The sequence below is a fragment of the Onychomys torridus genome, chromosome 14, assembly GCF_903995425.1.
Source record: "Onychomys torridus chromosome 14, mOncTor1.1, whole genome shotgun sequence".
Lineage (NCBI taxonomy): Eukaryota > Metazoa > Chordata > Mammalia > Rodentia > Cricetidae > Onychomys > Onychomys torridus.
In genome coordinates this window covers 1,056,842-1,076,679 of record NC_050456.1, presented here as the reverse complement: position 1 = coordinate 1,076,679, position 19,838 = coordinate 1,056,842, and the positions used below count along the sequence as shown (strand labels likewise).

The window sequence follows — 19,838 nt, the reverse complement described above, 5'->3', positions numbered from 1 at the left end:
CTTTAAAGTAACTCTATATAACAGGTACTATTCTAGTGTTAAAGATAAGCAGACTCACTGACCAAATCTTTGTCTTGCTTACTTAGCAACCAGGAGAGGGACAAGACTGAGATTCAGATATACTGTTTGCACAGTTGTGAACTGCATACATCCCTTTTAACATCCCTTTTGAGATGCCTTTAGGAAAACAAGCATCAATTTTATGGGCAATTTAGAAGTTTCTTTACCCAGCCAGTAGGTAGATAGATCCTGTTAGGTTTTAGGAAAGGGATCGGAGAGGAAAGTGCAGGTTCTAGAGAAAGGCTGGGATGAATGTTTTTCAGTTTCATTAACTCCATACTTGCAAATTAAAGAAACTGGCAAATCCAGAGGTCCTAGTATGAAGGATGCTCACCCCACCTGTTTTACCACTTGCCAGTGTGACTGCAGGTGACCCATTTGGATGTGTATCTTTTTCTGTTGAGAAACACTGTTGTTTATAGTAGAATATTACTTCCCGTAGAATGACAAGAAATAACAGTATGAGACAGATGTCATTGTTCTTTAGAAGAATGGGACCATTATCTTGCCTATCAATTCACCCAGCTACTGAAGGAAGAATTCCCAGAAGAGAAAGAGTACTGTACTTTTATGTCAGTGTCTTTAAAGAGATACAGTGGGGGACTCAAGGTCAGTCTTCATCTTAGAAACTATCTTTTTTAGTTTGAAAAAAAAGGTTTTGTTATCTGTACTTGTGTCTGTATTCATGCCTATAAGCATCATGTGTGTGCAGGTCCCCTCAGAGGCCAGAAGAGGAATCAGATCTTCTTGAGCTGCAGTTATAGGTAGTGAGTGATGGGACCAAACTGAGATCCTCTGGAAAAGCAGCAGCACGCTTAACTACTGAGCCACCTTTCCCGCCCCCTTAGACTTTGTTTGTAATGTTACTTTCTTAAGCAAACAACCACTTGGTTCCATCACACTACACAAAATAAAATAATTACATTTTCAAACTTGATTTTTTTTAAGTTGTAAGAGAACTGTTGTTTTCTGCAAGAAAAGGGTAATTATAATTGTGTGCAATGACTGTATTTTCACAACTACAGAAATGATGCCTTTATAATCTGTTTGGTTATGGTGCTGTCATTTTAGTTAAATTAACAATCACAGTATTTATTGTTTGCAAGACACTGTTATCTGCATTTTTTAAACTGTTAGGATGAGGAAGGTAAAGCTTGGGCCTAAGGCCTGCTGGTGCTCTCTGTGAGAACTCATCAGAGTCGTGGCTAACACAAGTCTCATGGAGGTGGGTGTCACCCACTCTAAGTATGTATCCTAACATAGAGTGAACAGGAATCAGTACTGTGGGTGAGGGAGCCATGAATCTGCCCTCCCTGGAGCTTTGCTGGCCCACTCTTGAGTGCTCCTGTCCAGGCTTTACAGGTACTGACTTTGAGTGCTTGGGAATTTCCCTGTCTCTTGCTCGGATCCTCTCTCCATGTGGTAGGGATACAACTGGCCACAGGTCCATGTCCTACAGCAGTGGCGGCCGCCAGAGGAGCTGGACCTTGTATTGTCTAAGATCCTGTAGAAAAGGACTTTAGAGGAAGGCAGCAGGAGTGCTGATGCTCAGGAGAGCAGTGCTCAGGTTGATGTTGGGTGGAGAGGAAGTGTTTCAGACTCTTGTGGAACTGTGTATCTGTGGGATTTATGAAAACAACACTGACAAGTAACATTTTTCTTTGCATGTGTTTATGATTTATCCCCTGTGTAAAATGAGGTATGGGTACAGTACATTCTGTTTCTACAGCAAAAGGCCAATGTTACCCAAACTGATGGTTCATTTAGTGGAAAGTGTCAGGGGCTGATGTGGCATTTGGGTACAACTTTGATGGAAAACCAGGATTTTAGTAGGTTATGAATAAATAGTGGAAGAATAAGTGTCCAGATGTGTAAATCACGTAAGGTAACTATGGGCTTCAGGAAGTAATGATCTCAGTAATGTCAAGTCCATAGACTGTTGCAGACTAAGAAGAAGAAAGCCCCAAATGAGAGCTGGATTCAGGCCAGTGGTGAGGGACCTGTGAGAGCCATGGCACAAGTTTGGGTGTGTTCTTTGTTTTGTTCTTAGTTTCTGTTTCTTGAATGGTTTCTTTTTAAGACAGTTTTGCCCTGTCATCCACACTGGCCTTGAACTTACCATGCATGTAGCCCAGGCTGGCCAGTAATTCATTCTTCTTGCCTCAACCTCCTGAGATCTGCAACTATATGCATATGTCACCATAGGTGCTAGAGTTTGGATTTTATTCCGTATGTGAGGATGATGGTGCTGTAATCTTAAAGTTTCAAAACAGGTCCTCTAGTCCTTCCTGTGACTGATCTGGATGTGGTATAGGAAGCTGCTTTGAGGAGATGGCCTCTCGTGCGTGTGCAGGAATCCAGCTGTCCTTCAGAAGTGGGAGTGGAGCAGGTGAGCGGGCCCTGAAGCAGCAAAGAAAACATGGTCCATGCTGTGCCTGAGTTAGAAACCTACAGCTGTGGTGTTCTAATTGTTCTTTTTGAAATCTTTTAAAGAAATTAAGAGAAAAGGAAATGCATTTATGGAATCTTATGTTTGCTCAAATATTTGTCACTTAATGACATTTAAAATTTTCATTTAAAAAGATCTTTTTGTGTGGCTTTTGAGACAGCATGTGTGCATGTGTGGAGGCCATTGATCAACGTCAGCTGCAATTTTTCTTTCTTTCTTTTTTTTTTTTTTTTTTTTTTTTTTTTTTTTTTTTTGAGATAAGGTCTCTTGCTGGGACCTGAGCCTCATCAGTGAGGTTAGCCAGGGGTCTTACCACAAGCACTGGCATCTGGCATTATAAGCACATATCACCATGCCCAACTTTTCACGTGGCTGCTGGGGATTGAACTCAGGTCCTCAAGCTTGTATGGTCCACACTTTACTAGTCCCTAGCACCCCCAGCCCTGAGTTAGGGGCTCTTTTAAGCCAGGTTGGTCTTGAACTTGCTAGATGGCTGAGAATGACCTTGGACTTCTAATCCTCTGTCTCCACTTCCCAAGGGATGTGATTGTAGGTGTGTACCACTACCCCTGATTTGTAGTACTGGGGACTGAACCTGGGGCCTTATGTGTGCTGGACAAGCATTACACCATCTAATCTACATCTCTACTCCATTTTCATTATTTTTTACAACACAAAATTTAGTGTTTAACCATTAACAAGTATTGGGTTGCATGGCAGTAAGTATTCACATGGATGTGCACCAATTAGCACCATCCACCTACAAAACTTTACACCTTAACTAACTGGATGCACCAAACACTAACTGTCATCCCTTTCCTACTGCTGCTGACAACCACCATGCCACTTTCTGTCTCTCTGAGTGTCCTAGGTATCTTACTAGCTACACTCAGTCCTGCTGTAGCTGATTTATTTCATTTAGCAAGATGTCTTTAAGGGCCATCAATACTCTAGCCCATAGTAGATCTTTCTTTGTGTTAAAAGTGACTAATATCCCACTCTTTGTTTATACATTGATTTTCTGATAGATGCTGCCTCTGCATTTTGACCATTACGCTGTTATAAAAATGGTTGCACAATTTTTTTGTCTTTACTTTCAGTTCTTTGGAGTATATTCCCCATAGAGGAGTTACTAGAACATATGGTAATTTCTTTAAAAAAAAAACTTTTTTGGAGGAATTGTTTATTAATTTTTCTTCTGTTGCTGTGATAAAATACTCTGAAGAAAGCAACTTGTGGGAGAAAGAGTTTATCTTTGTCTTGTGATTCCAAGGAGTATGGTTCACCAGAGCAGGAAAGGCACGGCAGTAGCTGCATGTGGCTGGTCCCTCATTGCATCAGAAGTCCAGAAGCCAGGAGCAAACAGGAAGTGTGGGTAGACTATAAAACCTTCAGACTCTGGTAAAGCTCCTCTGAACAGTGCCACCAACAGGGGACCACATGTTCAAGCCTTGGTATATGTGGGGAATTACACATCCACAGCACAGCCAAGTGTCCTGTTGGTTTCCACGGTGCCACGTGATATCTTTCCTACAGCAGTGTGCAGGCTTCCCGATTCCCCATAGCCTCACTCCTCACCAGTGCTTGCCTTTCTTTTTTTTTTTTTTTTTTGTAAATGCCAATCTAAGAACCATGAAGTAGTGTTTGTAGTGGTTTTGACTTCTCTAGTGATTTGTGGTGTGTGAAACATTTTTATATGCTTAATTGATAATTTTCATACTATTGAAGAAATGTCTATTTAAGTTCAGTCCTCATCTTTAAACTAGGCTGTTTAATTTTCTCTCAGTGAGTTCTTTATATATTTTGGGTAGTAATTCCTTACTGAAGTCTATGGTTTGTAGTTCTCTACTTTTTTTTTTTTTTTTTTTTTTTTGAGACAGGGTTTCTTTTCTGTGTGTATCCTTGGCTGTCCTGGATCTTACTCTGTAGACCAGACTCACAGAGATCCACCTGCCTCTGCCTCCCAAGTATTGGGATTAAAGGCATGCACGCCACTGCCAGTGTTTTCTACCATCTTTGTGGGCCAAATATTTACCTTTTCTGGTGCTCTTCACTTTTTTCCTCTGGATTTCAGTTTCTGTCTGGTGTCACCTCCTTGGCCTGAAAGACTTCCCTTGACCCCTGTGAGGCACATGTGCTAACAGTGCTCACAGTCTTCTCCTCACTAGCTTTTATCTCTCTTTTGAGTCAGCGTTTCTCTGTGTGCTTTTAGAACCTGTCCTGGAACTCTGTAGACCAGGCTGGCCTTGAACTCGCAGAGATCCACCTGCCTCTGCCTCCTGAGTGTTGGGATTAAAGACATGCGCCACCACCGCCCGGCTCTCACTAGTGTTTTTAAAGCACAGTTTTTCTAGATACAGAGTTGGTGGAGGCAGATGTTTTTCAGTAAACACACAGAATACATAATTTCCCTGCCCTTTGACCTCCGTTTGTTACACCGTCACTTGGAAGCTTGTCCTCTGGTTTTGATTTTTAACAGTTTGGCTAAACCATGACTAGATATGGTTGTGTGTTTTGTTTTTTGTTGTTGTTTTCTTTTTTTGGTTTTTTGAGACAGGGTTTCTCTGTGGATCAGATCTGGCTATCCTGGAACTCACTCTGTAGTCCAGGCTGGCCTCCAGTTCACAGAGATCCACCTGCCTCTGCCTCCCCAGTGCTGGGATTAAAGGTGTGCTCTACCACCTGGCTATTTTTCAGTTTTTCAAATAAGATTTTCTGTTGCTGTCTTTCAAGTTCTTTGATTCTGCTTTTGAACACTGATTATGTTTTGTTAGTTTATTTAGTGTCTGTGTGTCTGTATGCATATGTACACATACATATGCAGGTGTACTTGCCTGTGATGCATGTCAAGGCCAGAGGCTGATGGCAGGTGTCTTCCTGTATCATTTTCCTCTGTTTGTAAGATGGGGTCTCACACTGCACCTGACACTCACCGTTTTGGCTAGACTGGCTGGCCAGTGAGTCCCTGAGATCCTCCTGCCTCCAATCTGCCAGTTGCGGGAAATTTCAACACAATTTCCCTTTTATTCTTTCTTATAATTTTCTCTTGAATGAGGCTGATTCTCAGATCACTGTCATTATACTTTATCTGATCAAACACAGTTTCTTTTGCCTCAGTGAAGGTAACAGCCAGGCTGGCCTCGAACTCAGAATTCACCTGCCTCTACCTCTTGGGTTAAAGGCATGAGTCACCACAGGCCAGCTACTTTTAAAATTCATAATTCCGGCTTATGAAGTGAGAAAAACCTAGAAGGGTACAGATAGGATAGTAAGAATTACCATAGTCTTACTGTAGAGTAGTAACTGCTATGTGAACATTGGTGTCCACCCTGAAAGCCATCTTTCATGCATACTTCTTATAAATATACTATGCATCTGCCTTGCAAACTACTTTATAAATAAAGATTTGGTGACCATTTCCCTGTATTATAAGATATTCCTATCAAACATAATTCTTAATCAAATATGAATTTTTCTTTTATTTACTTATTTTTTAAGATGATGTCTTATGGCCTCAAATCCATTGTGTAGCCTTGAATTCCTCATCCTTCTACTTCCAGCTCCTCAGTGATGGATTTACAGACATATGCCACCACACCCAGTTGTTATGGCTCTAGAAATTGAATCCAGGGTCTTGTGCATGCTAGACAAACACCCTACTAACTGAACTGCAGCCTCAGCCCCTTAAAATTTAATTTAAAATATTAATAGCACACAGGAATACATATCTTAATTCTTGTTTGTCTATTTTTGGGGACTCTTCTTTTAGCTATCATTCTGTAGATGAAATGACTTGAAGAGTACTTAATGAATTGAGCATGAGAATGTTCAAAACTTTTATTTTTTGAGATAGATAGGATCTCATGTCACCCAGACTGACGTCCAACTCAGCTAAGGATGACTTTGAACTTCTGACCCTCCTTGCTTCCGTCTCTGGGGTGCAGAGATTGCAAGGGGCACCCCTATAACAAGTATATGTGATGCTGGGTATGGATCCCAGGACCTTAGGCATGCCAGGCAGTCTCTCTCCTTACCTGAGCTGCATCCTCAGCCACCTTTCAAAGTCCATAGTAGTCTTTGAAGCTGGCTTCTCCCAGTCTGTTCCCACCTCTCAACAGCAATGCTAAGAAAGTCCATTTTAAATAACACATTCCTTGTAATACTTTTTTATTTAAAAAAACAAAAGACCCTAACAAGTTCGCTAATTTATTTGACCTAAATGTTTAGTAGTTTGTTTCTAGATTTTAATTTTTTACTCTGGATTTTAATTTTTTTACTCATATTAATTTATCTTAATTAAAAAATTCATTGGAACTTGTTTTTAATATATCATCTTACAAATTGATTGGAGAAAAATGACAGTTAATAAAAAGAATTCCCAACAAAAGAGAAATGAAGATACATATCTGTGGTGGTTTGAGAGAAAATGGCCCCTAGGGAGTGGCACTATTAGGAGGTGTGACCTTATTGGAGGAAATGCGTCACTTTGTGGGTGGGCATTGTGGTCTCCTATGCTCAAACTATCCCCAGTGTCACAGTTCACTTCCTGTTGCTTTTGGATCAAGATGTAGAACTCTCAACTCCAGGCCACCATGTTTCCTCCCATTATGATAATGGACTAAACCTTTGAAACTGTAAGCTAGCCCAATTAAACATTTTCCTTTATAAAAGTTGCTGTGGTCATGGTGTCTTTTCACAGCAATAGAAACCCTAAGACATGCCATTTTATATTATTGCTTTCTTGGAAGCCATTTACAAATTAGACTTTATAGAAATATGCCATGACCTACAAATAATCTTTTTGTTTGTTTGTTTGTTTTTCGAGACAGGGTTTCTCTGTGTAGTTTTGCGCCTTTCCTGGAACTCACTTCGTAGCCCAGGCTGGCCTCGAACTCACAGAGACTTGCCTCCCTTGCTGGGATTAAAGGCGTGTGCCACCACCGCCTAGTAAATCTTATTTTTTTAAAAGCAATTTCCATGAAATGGTGTAATTTGAACCCACAGAAAATATGTATTTTTTAAAAAGGCAAAATGAAAATGGAGTTGGGTGTGGTAGTGCAAGGCTAATAACCCTAGTACTTGGCAAGGCTGAAGCAAGAAGAAAAAAATAGCTAGTTTATTTTGACAACTTTAATTTTTTTGTTTTAAATAACAAATAAGCCAGATTCTTGAGTTCCGTTTTCTTTTCAACATGGTCTGTATTCTGAGTCTTTACACCTTCATAAGCATCGTGCTGTCACACTTGGTTAGCAGCAGCAGTCTTGCTAGACTTCTGATAATTGCATTGAGAGTCTTGATTGGGAGAATTCCCCCAGTGCTACTGTTGAACAGTTTCATTATGACATTTTAAGGGTCCACCAAGCTCTCCATATGTCTTCCCTGCTGGGTTAAGTTCTGGTTTCCCATCCCAGGACAATTTGGTCAAATGACACTTGTTCTGAAAATGTACTAGTGGGCTAGAAGAGTCCTGGTGGCCTCTCTATCATATGTATATGTTGTTCACCATTTACCTCAAAACCAGGAATATTCTTCTGAGTAATAAAAGAAAATATTTAGATGCCTTAAGTGGTGATAGACCTACTATTTGAAGGGCAGATTTACATTGTGATAAATGTGACTATATTAGTCTATTGGCTAGTGTTTATATTTATTCTATTAGAAAAGATTTTATATCAAAATAAATGCCAAGAGATAGTCATATTCCTTGAACAATGGAAGCCTTTTGACAGATTTGGGAAACTGTCAGTTCGTTTTTAAACCAAAAGATCATAATTCTTTGAAAATTTCTCCTTGGCTATCAATTTAATTTTCAAAGCCTGATCTTAGATTTACTTTTGTTTTTTGTATATTAGTATTTTGCCTATATTTATGTATGTGTACTGCATGTATGACTGGTTGGAGGTCAGAAGATGGCACTGGATCCCATTGAATTGTAGTTACAGATGGTTGTGAACCATCATGTGAGTACTGGGAACCAAATCCATGTCTTCTACAAGAACAGTAAGCTGCCTTTACCTCACAAGCCGTCACTACAGCCCCTCACTCCCCTTTTATGAGACAGGAACTCACTTTGTAGCCCTCATACTAGCAGAGATCTACCTGCTTCTGCTTTCTGAGTTCTGGGATTAAAGGCATGTACCACCACACCTGACTCCTTGGCTATCAGTTTATTTAAACACGTAATAGCCATCAAATAAAATGCTCAGACATACTTACTGGACCAGTACTATTCTAGTACTGTTTTCTGGTATAAATTAATCCATTTACTGTTCACTGCTTGGTGATATTTTGGAGAGAATCCTTGATGAATTCTGGTGATTAATAGCAAACATGTAAATGGACTTTATAAGGTTAATATTACAGAACAAGGGATGTAGTTCAGTAGTCTAGCGTACTCAATGACTTGGGTTTGATCTCTAGCACCACTAAAAGCCACAAGAGTTCTTTACCAAAAGTGCTCTGATGAATTGCTCCTCAGGCTCACTTGGCTGCACCATATCTGTTATTCTTTTAATAAATAGAATGCTTATAAAATACCCAGAAAATGGGTCCTCTAGCCACATGCATCTGTCTTTACTTGGTTTCTACATGGTGTTTATTTTTTTATGTCTTTATATTAGCACCATTGGAAGTACAGGGGAAAGGACTGGGGGCTTTTATTCTGAAGGTGGGCTTATGTAGAATATTGGAGCTTATTCTACACTGGAATCATCTCCTTTGAAAATGTTCCCTGTTGCCAGGCGGTGGTGGCACACACCTTTAATCCCAGCACTCTTGGAGGCAGAGGCAGGATGATCTCTGTGAGTTCGTGGCCAGACTGAGCTACAGTGAGTTCCAGGACAGGCTACAAAGTTACACAGAGAAACCCTGTCTCAAAAAAAAAAAAAACATAAATAAATAAACAAATAAATACATAAATATGTAAATAAATAGAAATGTTCCCTGTTGAAAGGAGCTATAAAGATGTTGAATGTGTGATTTTTTTTAATTATGCCACACTAAGAATGGAAATATATGAGCCTGTGGGGGACATTTTCTTTCAAACCATCAGAGTAGCCAAGGCTGGCTTCAGACACAACTTCTTCCTGCCTCAGCCTCCTCTGCACTGAAATTATAGGCAGGCACCATCATACCTGGGAACTTTCAATATTTTGGTGCAGGAAATGTAAACTATTAAAAGCAAATGATTATTTAAAGCCTGAGATAAATGTAAGGAAATATTAATAATAATTTAAATCATTATTTAAATTTAATTATTCAGTTTCAGAGTTTACAAGTTGTAATTCTTTATAGAATTCTGTAGATGTTTTAGGTTAAGAACTTATCCCTTTACATTCTTTTATCTCTTCCCTTCTTTCTTCCTTTTTTCTACTATAGACTGAACCGAGGCCTTGTGTTCATAGTGTACTGCTATTCTGCTCTGTGCCCATCTTCATGACTTCCATTTTAAAGTAAAAGGTTGACTTCACCCTTCTTCCACTTACTCTGTAAGCCTATGCAAGGGAGTGAAAAAGAGAGAAAACAGTGAGGAGGTGGAGGCATCATGGGCATCATCAGGGCTTAATCACAATATACTAGTGTTCTTACCAAGACCCTGGAAATATTGCACTTCCCTGTCTCCTTGAAGTCAGGAATGCTTGTGCATTTTATGTAATAAAATACCTTCTACATTCCTTCTATACATACATCTTAGCAGAAGAGGTTTTAGGGTGAAGCTTCCAGAGCCACTGAGCAGTATGCCACTGCTGTAGGGTCTGGTGACATTCCAGATTGTGGGGATTCCACTAGCCTCTGGCTTCAGTAAAGACTCTTCAAAACAAAATGCTCACTTTGTTGAGGGGGATATACCTTGTGAGGAAGAAGTGAACCTGTATTGTCACTGAGATTTGAGATACCATTTCATCTATGCAAGCCAGTCTAACCTGACATGTAGGTTCTCTATGTCCAAGGGTAAGGAATCTTATTTTTAAATCTGATGTGGTCCCTGGTGTAGTGGGTGGAGGGCATGAGCTACTCTAATTTTGTTTATAAGTTTATGATTTTTTTATAATTTTTATTGAAAATCGATTTTCTCATACAATACATTCTGATCACTGTTTCCCCTCCCCTAATTCCTTCCAGATCCTCCCCATCTCCCCACCCACCCAAACCCACACCTTTCTCTCATTAGAAAACAGGCAACTGGATAAACAAACAAAAGCCAGACTAGAACAGAACAAACAGGAAGAGGGCAAAAGGGGCAAAAAAAAAAAGCACAAGAGACACATAGGGACCGAGACACACATGCTTGCACACACTGGAATCTCATAAGAATGCAAAACCAGAAATCATAATATATAAGCAAAAGACCCGTAAGGTTAAAAAAAAAGCCCAGATAAAGCAATATGAAACAACAAAAGACCCGTAAGGTTAAAGAAAAGCCCAGATAAAGCAACATGAAACAACAGCCCTCAAAGAAAACACTGAGCGAGTTTTATGTTAGGATCTTCCTTCCCACTAGCTCTTGCATTTCCCTTCTCTTCTTCACAGCTCCTTGAGCCCTGAGGGGAGGGATCCGATGGAGACCTGTCATGTAGGACTGAGCAGTCCAAGATCTCCAACTCTGCACGCCATCCAGTTGTGGGTATCTGTTCCCACGTACTGCAGAAGGAAGCTTCTCTGATGATGACTGAGGACGACATTCGTCTGTGAATATAGCACAAGGCCATTACAAGTCATTTTATGGCCATGTTCCTTTAGCAGAAAAATAACATTTAGGTTTTCCCCTACGTCCATGGTCTATATCTAGTCTTATGCTCTTTTTTTTTTTTTTTTTTGGCTTTTCGAGAGACAGGGTTTCTCTATGTAGCTTCGCTCTGTAGACCAGGCTGGCCTCAAACTCACAAAGATCCATCTGCCTCTGCCTCCCGAGTGCTGGGATTACAGGCGTGTGCCACCACCGTCCGGCCTGATAAGGAATCTTAAGAAAAGATTGGCCTGTAGGGAAGCCCTGTAGGGCATTTTCCTGATGATGGTGGCAGTGGTGGATGGTCTTGGATAGTATAAGAGAGCTGGCCAAGCAAGCCACCAGTAGCAAGCCCATAAGCAGTACTCCTCCATGGTCTCTACACCAGTTCCTGACTCCAGGTTTCTGCCTTGAGTTCCTGCCCTGAAGTCCTGGTGATGGACTCCAGGCTGTAATACATAAACCTTTCCTTCCCGAGTAGACTTGGTCTTGGTGTCTTAACACAGCATAGAAACAGGACTACTGAGAGCAGAAACATACCGGACTGCCTGACCTAAGATGAGAACAAAGTGAAGGGAAGCCTGGCATTACCTCGCTGCTTCCCTTAGCAAAGTGAGTACATTTCATACTGTTGTGCTCAGTCTCTATCACACTCCCCAAGTATCCCCTCTATTGCCTCAGTGAGATTTTACTGTAGATATACTATGCATCTGTTATGCATCTGGTGTATATTTTGTACTTTCACTTTTTTTTTTTTTAAAGAAACACTTCTTTTGGCCCCTGGGAACTGTTTTCTCCACTGATAATTATAAAAGTTAAAGTTTTTTTCTCATGTAGGAGGGCATTTCCACTCCAATAAGCTAAGTTTAAACATCTTGAGTGAGAACTCTGTTGTCTAATACACCTGCGCTTTTATATGCACTTTATTTTAAGTTAATTATTATTTAAATAAGTATGCAAAAATTTGAGTGCATTGAAAACACAAAATCAACTTTTGTATATTGTGACAGTTTTTTCCTAGATGAGAAGGTCTTTGAACTACAGTCTTTGTGTGGAGGCCATATTTGCCTGTCATTCTTCCAATGAATATTAATAAAGGGCATACAGCATCAGCATTGAGTACCCAGTGGCTCACAGAGTTCATTATTAGTCAACCAAGATGCCAGTGTGGTTTTATTCTTGCCAAATATCAGGTTGTCTGACTGTATTGTATCTCAAACATAACCAATGGAGTGAAGAGGTATCTTGCTTTTAAAAAACAACAAACTTTGTAGTTGGCATAACCCTTTGTCTGCCACACTATAAATAGAGTGTAGGAAGATGGAAGGCCAAGTGCGACAGGATGGAAAGTCGGTGCAGATCTTCTCCTGGGTCTGCTTCTGCAGTCTGACAGTTGTCTGGCTATACCAGTGCACACACTGTCTGCAGTATGGAGATGTGCTTACACTCCTAGACTATTCTCGACAACCCGTATACGGTCCAGATACACAGATTGCAGTAGAACACAAAAACTTAGATAGATCTTAAGACTCTTTTTACTGTTTAGTTTCCAAAGAGTCAAGAATAAGGTTTGAGGATTTGAGTTTCAGATTATCTGGAAGATAAATGGCAACTGTGTTTCTGGTAGAATAAGAGGCAGCACAAATTACATGAAGACTGTCTCAACAAGCCATCCAGACAGAATCCGACATACATTTGTTTTATACAAGTATTTAGTGAGTTCTTTAGTCTCTGCCCTTTAGTGAGTAAAATAGAAGCCCTTATTTTCACTCATTCTCTGTGTCCCTGTTTCTTGAACAAATAACCTAGGGCAGCTTTTCTTTGTCTATTCAAAATGAGCCTGAGTGTCTGTAACACTGGTGTGCTACTGGGGGCTGGTAGAAAGAAACAGCTTCTCCATGGGTACCATGTTCGTGTGTGTGTGTGTGTGTGTGTGTGTGTGTGTGTGTGTGTGTGTGTGTGTGTTGGGGGTGGTTGAGGTAGAGAGTAAACTCAGGGCTTTGTGGGTACCATGTCCATTTGGGTGTGTAGGGGGAGGATGTGCTAGAGAGTAAACTCAGAGCTTCATGGGTACCATGTCTATTTGTGTGGGGGGTGGTAGACAGTAAAATCAGGGCTTCATGGGTACCATGTCTATTTGTGTGTGGGGGTGCGTAGGTATGTGGTAGAGAGTAAACTTGGGGCTTCATGGGTACAGTGTAAGCACTGTACCACTGCCCCGTATCCCCAACCCATGACTCTTGATCTGACTTTAACCTTAGGGCTGGGGAGAAGAAAGAAAATAAGTTAGGTTCTAATTAAAGGAAACAGTTGGTATAGCTCAGCAGACTGTAAGGCCCACCACAGTAACTCTCCAGAGTTGCAAGTGTCGTTGGGGTATAGGAGGTAAATTCTAGTCTAGAGAAACAACTGCAGCAGCCAAGAGTCAGTCCTTACAATATTGACAAAATAAGTATTTTAAAGAAATTAATAGCCCACCACAAACACACCTTGTATGATAAAGTAGATACTCAGATTAGAGGGTTGTTAAGTGATACACGACATTGAGACAATTGGTAAGCTGCTTGGAAAATAACAGATTCTTCATTCCAAGTTGTTTTAGGTAGGGGATAGTGACCAGCAGTTAGAAATAGAGGACCAGGATGCTTTCTGTGAACCGAAACTTAAGACAGCACTAATGAGGCAGGGCCATAGACCACAAGTCACTGGAGGACCAAGCATGTTCGCTGTTTCATTTCCTGTTGAATGTGTTGATCATATGAGTTTGTCACCTTTGTGGTCCTCATCCTCACAAGCACCCTCCATTTGGATTAATCTCCCTTTGTCACCCTCTGAAAAGTCAAAACTTTTAACATTGGTCCGTGCTTTCCTTCTTCATTGTACAAACAATAGAGCATCCTGTTCCATGTCTGGCTGTCATTCACGGGGAGGGAAGGTTACAGAGCTTCATCTAGAAGAAATTTTCATGCCTGGTAGAAAGTTGTAGCCAATCCAAATAAAGTGTGGAAGCCAAATTACCCAGATGATTCATTGTGTGTGTGTATGTGTGTGTGTGTGTGTGTGTGTGTGTGTGTGTGTGTGTTATCCAGCCTGATATCATTAGACTTTTCTTTGATAAATTCTTAACTTCCCATTACCTGATCACCAAGCAACTTCTTAATTATGGTTTGGCTGCTTCTGTGGTTTTCTGCAGAGAGAGAACTGACTGGTCATACTGACTTCATACTTCATCCGGGAAGTTACTTACCAAATTGACATTCTGGTTTTATGAATCATTGGAGGTCTTTAAATCTGAGCTTGCTCCCAAGAAACCCTGTTTCTACTGGAATTTCTGAGACAAACTGAAGTCTAGGTATTGTGCTGGTAAATTTTCCCAAATTCTTTCGGTATACAACAGTGGTTGACAACAAGGTTTCTAGAGTTAGGATAGACAGTTCTAGGATCAGATATGGGCCCTGTCATTTACTAAAATGTTTGACCCTAACCTTGCTATGTCCTGATGTTTCATCTGTGAAGTAGTTACCTACTTGTAGGATTGTGAGATTGAATAAGAAAGAGTACTCTAGGTCAGGGGTTCTGAGCCTAAGTACTATTAGCATTTGATACCAGATAATGCTGTGTTTGGAGATGGTTAATTGTAGGGGAGGGGGCTTACTGTGCCTTGCAGGCTCTTTAATAGCATCCTTGACCCAAGCCCACTATATATCTGTGGCTTCCTCTAGCCCCTTACACTTGGATGATCTACTGATATGGCTGTGTATATCAGGGCCTGCAGAAAGGAAGATTATGTTGTATTTTATAATAATGATGATAAAGGTACTAAAGGGGATAGATAGTATTATTGCTGCCATCCTGAGACCCTGGGGAAGGCATTTGCGATCCTTATTTATTATTATTACTACTATTATTATTATTATTCTCTTTCAGTTTCTATATCTTAGCCAAAATAAACTCTCTATATAGACTCAAGTAAAAATTTTTTAAAAATTTTAAATTTTTAAAAAATGAAAGAAAAGTAGCAAATCTTTAGGTTTGCAACTAAGAAAATGGTGTCCAAGTTCATAAAGTGGGTATTCCTGTGATATTTAATGTTTGAGTTAAGTCATTAAAGTTAAACATTGGGATAGTTCCTTCCTTAACACACATTACTACATTAAGCATAAACAAACATACATAATCTGTGAAAATTTGTAATAAAGATTATCAAGTAAGTTGATTTAAATTATTTTGAGCAGTCTAAGTGTAAAATGATGTTTAAAAACTGGCTATGTCCAGGTGTGGTGGTGCATGCCTTTAATCCTAGCATGTGGAAGGCAGAGGCAGGTGGATCTCTGTGTTTGAGGTCATCCTGGTCTACATAGTGGGTTCTAGGACAGTCAGGGCTGCTTAGAGAGACCTAGTCCAAAAGAAAAAGAAAAAGAGAGAAAGAATCTAGCTTTAGTCAAAAAGGAAATAACATTCCCATAAATGACAACAAAGGAGATATATATAGTCAAAGGTATTTGGTAGTTGTTCGTATTTAATAGTTTAAATATTTAAATCCTTTCTTTTACATTGGTAAAGATTTTAAGTGTGGGGGCTGGAGAGATGGCTCAGAGGTTAAGAGCACTGACTGCTCTTCCAAAGGTCCTGAGTTCAATTCCCAGCAACCACATGGTGGCTCACAACCATCTGTAATGAGATCTGGTGCCCTCTTCTGGCCTGCAGTCATTCATGCTGTATATATAACAATAAATAAATAAATCTTAAAAAAAAAAAAAGATTTTAAGTGTGGACACCCAGCTCTTTTTACCCAGAGAGCCTTTTTGTATTCTTTGTAGAACAATGGATGGGTGCAGCCTTTTGTAATAAATATGCCTTAAGATTTGTCATGCATTTTTTGGCTCTAAGAATAACATTTAGAATAGTCTAAAATGTCTACATTATTTATGGTAAAGAAGTACAGTATTGCAAAAATATTGTAATAAAAAGCCAGTTATATGCTCAGTATTAGGAATGGAGTTAATTATAGCAAGACAACATAATTTGTAGTCCTTAACAATATTTACTGTTTCTGGTGACACAAACATTCTTAGTGTTAAGGGAACAGAAAGTAGATTTTCAGGCTGTGTATGCAGTATAAATTCAACTCTGACAAAAGCCAGGAGGAAATATTCCCAGTATTAGCAACACTTTCCTGAGAAGGTGGCTTATGAATAATTCATGAAAGTTTCTCATAGCTGTATGATTAAATTGATTATTTCATGGCAAACTTAGATGTTTTTGTTGTTCATGTTTTTTTAGGTAAGTTTTGGGTCATAAACATTTCTTTGCCTTAGAAATACAGTTTTGAAAGGAATAAGCAAAAAACAATCACTAGTGTCATAAAGTATGGCTTTATCTTATAAAAATTTCTATGAATTAAATGTAGTTAATTTTAGGGGTAGGTTTCCAATGTAGTCAGAAGTTTTCCTGTGTCCCACCCCTCCCGCAGCCGTTTAGACCCAAGTAAACACACAGAGGCTTAATATTATTTGTAACTGCTCAGCCATTAGCTCATGCTTATTACTGATTAGCTCTTAAATTAACCCATAATTCTTATCTATATTTAGCCACGTGGCTTGGGACCTTTTCTCATTTCTGCCTTGTCATCTTGCTTCCTCTGTGTCTGCCTGGTGACTCTTCACTCTGTCTTCCACTTCCCAGCATTCTCCTTGTCTGCTTGCCCCGCCTATACTTCCTGCCAGGCTACTGGCCAGTCAGCATTTTATTAAACCAGTGTACAAGAGCATTATCCCACAGCAGTTTCTTGCTCTGTAATTAATGGATTTTTTAAACCATCATGGTACTCTTTATGATCATTAATTTAAAAAATTAGGTTTTTTTGTTGTTGTTGTTGAGATTATAATATAGTTATACCATTTCCCCATCCTTTTCCTGCCTCTAAATGTCCCACATTTCCATCTCGGCTCCCTTTCAAATTCATAGCCTCTTTTTTCATTAATTGTCATTAACATACATGTGTACATGCATGCACATACACATTCCTAAATAATCAAATACAACCTGCTCAGTTTGTATAACGTTACTTGTATATGTTTTTTTAACTACTTGAAAGTAGATAACCAGTTGGTGTGCTGGGGAAGACTGTTTTTCCCACTCTTGGCATCCTTTGGTAGTCAGTAGTTCTTTGTGTAGAGTTGAGGGCTCCTGGGCTCTCCCCACCTACATCAGCATGTTTGCTGGTGCCATCCTTGGTCACCTCATGTTTAGGCAGTTGTGTTGGTAAGACTATATGTAGTAGAATATTATTTTAAGGTACGTTACTTTTGTTTATGCTGTATTTGTTTAACTCTGTGAAGCTGTATTCCTGTGTCTGTCTAAAACACTTGATGGTCTAATAAAGAACTGAATGGCCAATAGCGAGGCAGGAGAAAGAATAGGTGTAGCTGGCAGGCAGAGAGAATATATAGAGGGAAAAATCTGGGAGGAGGGAGCTAGAGATCTAGGAGCCAGAGGAGGAGGAGGGTATCAGAGTTCAGCCACCCAGCTACACAGCAACCCATGGAGTAAGATTTACAGAAGTAAGAGAATGGGAAAAGCCCAGAGTCAAAAGGGTAATTTAAGTTAAGGAAAGCAAGCAAGCAACAAACCAAAATAAGACCCGGCATTTATAATTAAGAATAAGCCTCCATGTATGATTTATTTGGGAGCTGGGTGGCAGGCTCCCCCAGAAGAGCCAAGAAACAAACAACAATTATGGGTGTAGCTTCTGACATTGCAAGAAGACACAGTCTCACAGCAAACTCCCTAATCCTCTGGCTTTTACAATCTTTCCACAATGTTCCCTGAGCCTTAAGTATGGGAGTGTTTTGTAGATGTATTCATTATGACTGGGCTCCACAACTCTGCATTTTGATAGGTTATGATTATCTGTAATCGTCTCTGTTGCAAACAAATTTCTTCAATGAAGGGTGAAGACTAACTATACTTACCGGTGGGTAAGGACAAATGTTTAGAGTGTAATTAGGATTTACGTGGCTTAGGAAAGTGGTGGTTGTAGACTCTCCTCCAAGATCCATGCTTTGCTATCCCTTTGGCTAGATTTCCAGTACCTGGCAGGATTCCTCTTGTTGACAGGTCTGAAGTACAATTGGAGAGCTGTTGGTTCCTGCCAAGGTGTGCCCGTCACCACTGCACCCTCAGAGTTACCGTGCTGTGCTGGTGGTGGTTGTGGTTCAGAAGTGTCATATCTGGGCAGGACTGTTGGTTGCCTCTCTCCTTTGGAAGCTTGCATGGCATCTTCTGGTACCATGAATTCTAGTCCTTGGGGACAAGGCTTTCAAATCAGTACCAGCTCAGGGGCCTCTGGGTCCTATGTCTGAAGTTCACAGATGATTAATTTTTAAAGATACTTATTGCATGTATTTGATGAACAGATGTTTAAAATGTCCCCTTTTATATTTACAGTTTGTGCAGAAGCTTATAATCCTGATGAAGAAGAAGATGATGCAGAGTCCAGGGTATGTAGTTTACTGAACCACATATGTTCAAATGCATTTATATAAGGAAAATAATAATGGATACACAGACTTTCAGGACAGACATTGAAATTATTTAATTTTTTTCCTCATCTTATCTTGATAGACTATTTCTAATTCAAATTCTATAGAATTATTTTTATCTCCCCCCTCCCAAAGTCTCTTTTGAATGAAATGAGACAGGAAAGTAAGTGCTCACTGAAGTTATGGTGTAGTTCTTTCACTAAAGGCATCCTGATGGTGAAACATGTTTTGAGCTATTTATTTTTCTTATAGCCATAGTTATTTATAAGAAGTGTTTTTACTATAGAGAGATACTAGTGAAGACCTTCTGCTCCTGTCAGTTGGTAACAGAAGGTTCCTCAGAAGCAGACAAATCTCAGTAGAATCATGGGGAAGGCGCCAACACAACACACACCATGCTTTGCGCAGACTGGTTCTTGGAGGCCCTGATGATTCTGTGGAATTTGCCTTGTACGCTTTTAAGCTGTATCCTTAGCTTACTTCTCCCATTAGTGATCCAGTAAGAAGTAAACTTAATAAGAGATTACTGTGCTTGAACATGAATTAAAGTAATAACTTCTCCCCCTCCCTCTTTCCTTCCCTCTCTCCCTTCCTACTTCCCTCCCTCCCTTCTTCCTTCCTTTCTCTGTATACACTTTAGGAAAGTCTCTTTTGCATCTTCAGCCTTAAAAAGAGTTTTTTAGACCTCTGTCTATAGCTCTGAAAAATGCAGACAGAATAGCAGACAGCAGGTTCAGAGTTTTTAGACTTTTAAGCTCCTGAAGTATATTTGTACCCTCAGTGTATACTCATATTCATATGCAACCAAGTTCTTCTGTTGCTACTCTAGAACATGCTGTTAACTGCTCTGTGTGTGCTCTACAGAACTACCTTGCCTATCATGTGCTTCATCTGTATATCTAGCAGAAACAGTAATGGATGGCAGTTGAGGAGTACACACATTCCTTTGTTTGTGGTTAGTTATATGGTAAAATTTAGCAATCAAGATAATGTAGTTTAAAGTAGTTTTAATAATCTAAAACTAAACTGGGTGGTGGTAGTTGTGGACACCTTCAATCCC

General features: G+C 39.8%; 1 protein-coding gene across 1 annotated transcript in view; it reads left to right on the top strand.

Moving 5' to 3' along the window:
• The window catches only part of Prkar2b (protein kinase cAMP-dependent type II regulatory subunit beta), a 106,339-nt gene that overhangs the window by 36,869 nt on the left and 49,632 nt on the right, over positions 1–19,838 (top strand). Inside the window, exon 3 of the mRNA XM_036206599.1 lies at positions 18,684–18,736. Coding sequence (XP_036062492.1) covers positions 18,684–18,736 — 53 coding nt within the window. The remainder of the gene's footprint in view (positions 1–18,683; positions 18,737–19,838) is intronic.